This window comes from Gossypium hirsutum, chromosome A03 (assembly GCF_007990345.1).
Source record: "Gossypium hirsutum isolate 1008001.06 chromosome A03, Gossypium_hirsutum_v2.1, whole genome shotgun sequence".
Taxonomy (NCBI): domain Eukaryota; kingdom Viridiplantae; phylum Streptophyta; class Magnoliopsida; order Malvales; family Malvaceae; genus Gossypium; species Gossypium hirsutum.
The window spans coordinates 77,505,268-77,506,453 of NC_053426.1; the positions used below are offsets into that span (position 1 = coordinate 77,505,268).

General features: G+C 45.4%; 1 protein-coding gene across 1 annotated transcript; it reads right to left on the reverse strand.

Moving 5' to 3' along the window:
• Window positions 1-426: 426 nt before the first annotated feature.
• LOC107887641 (putative protein TPRXL) lies at window positions 427-906 on the reverse strand. The gene has a single exon (XM_016811886.1). The coding sequence runs from the start codon at window positions 904-906 to the stop codon at window positions 427-429; it is 480 nt and encodes a 159-aa protein (XP_016667375.1).
• Between the last annotated feature and the right edge of the window lie 280 nt (window positions 907-1,186).

Genomic DNA, 1,186 nt, shown 5'->3' on the forward strand with positions numbered 1-1,186 from the left:
TCCTCAGTCACAAAAGATAATGCAATATTAAAATCAATAAGGGATAAACTATGCATGATACCCAGTAACCAAAATTGGACAACACCAAGTGTCTCCAATGAGATTTGACCGTGTCGCTGAAAATGAAATGTGGAACAAAATTCCAAAACCAGCTCATAATAGGCACAGTGAGTAATATCAAAATTTCCAACCCAACCAATATTGCGAAAATAATTAGTAACAGCAGTTTCAAGATGTAAAGCATCAAAAATAGGTAATGATAAACATTTGCAAGACGAGTTGTTTATGGCATAAACGATCACACTTGTTTCGACTGGTAGTAGTATCAAATGCTAAGTTACCATGTAAATGGCACTCGAGTGGTAAAACATTTGCTCAAGATCAGCAGGTTTGGCCACGAGTGGGCAACGGTCACTAGTCGTTGCCTCACTCAGAGGGGCTGGCGTGAGTGGGTAGTTTGGTACTACCGAAGACGAAGTTGATGGAGGAACTAGCGCTTGGCAACGCTGGTTGGGTTGATGGGCGAGTTGGCCATCGACGGCATCGACGTCGTGATGATTCGGGTGCCGAATCCCGTGGTTGATCTGGTGGTGGAAGGCAAAGAATGGGTTGTGTGGCATGTAGAGGAGAGGGCGACGGTGGTTGTGTGGCGCACAGTGGAGATGAGAGAAAAAGGGGCAATGCATAAGGAGAAAAATGAGAGGGGGATGGCATTGATGTCACGTGAAGTGTAGAGGAAGATGGAGAAGTCAGTGTTGTCGGTGTTTGTGGCAGAGAAGATGATGTCAAGGAGGGCGAGTCTTGCAGTGACGATAGGGAGGAGACGCGCAGTGGAGAGGAAGAAGAAGAAGATGCACCGTCGGTCAAATCGACGGCTTGGGGAGTGATAAACCATAATATATACATATTTTTATCCCATGCTTGGCATATTTATGGATGATTTTTCCTTGGTTTTATTGAATTCGATGCTCCTAATCCTTTAAAGTCATGTCTTACACTTAGGTGAGCATAAAAAGGCGAATAGAGCAAGAAACGGGCCAAAAACGAGCAACATGGGCCTAATTCAGTGTGGCACACGGCCTAGGCACTCCCACACGGGTGATCCACAATCCCGTTTGTGACACATGGGTAGACCACACGCCCGTGTGTCATGGCTGTGTCGACACTAAACCAAGTCAAAATTGTA

Coding starts and splice junctions, on each gene's coding strand:
- LOC107887641 (XM_016811886.1), bottom strand. CDS start 906: ATGTATATATTATGGTTTATCACTCCCCAAGCCGTCGATTTGACCGAC.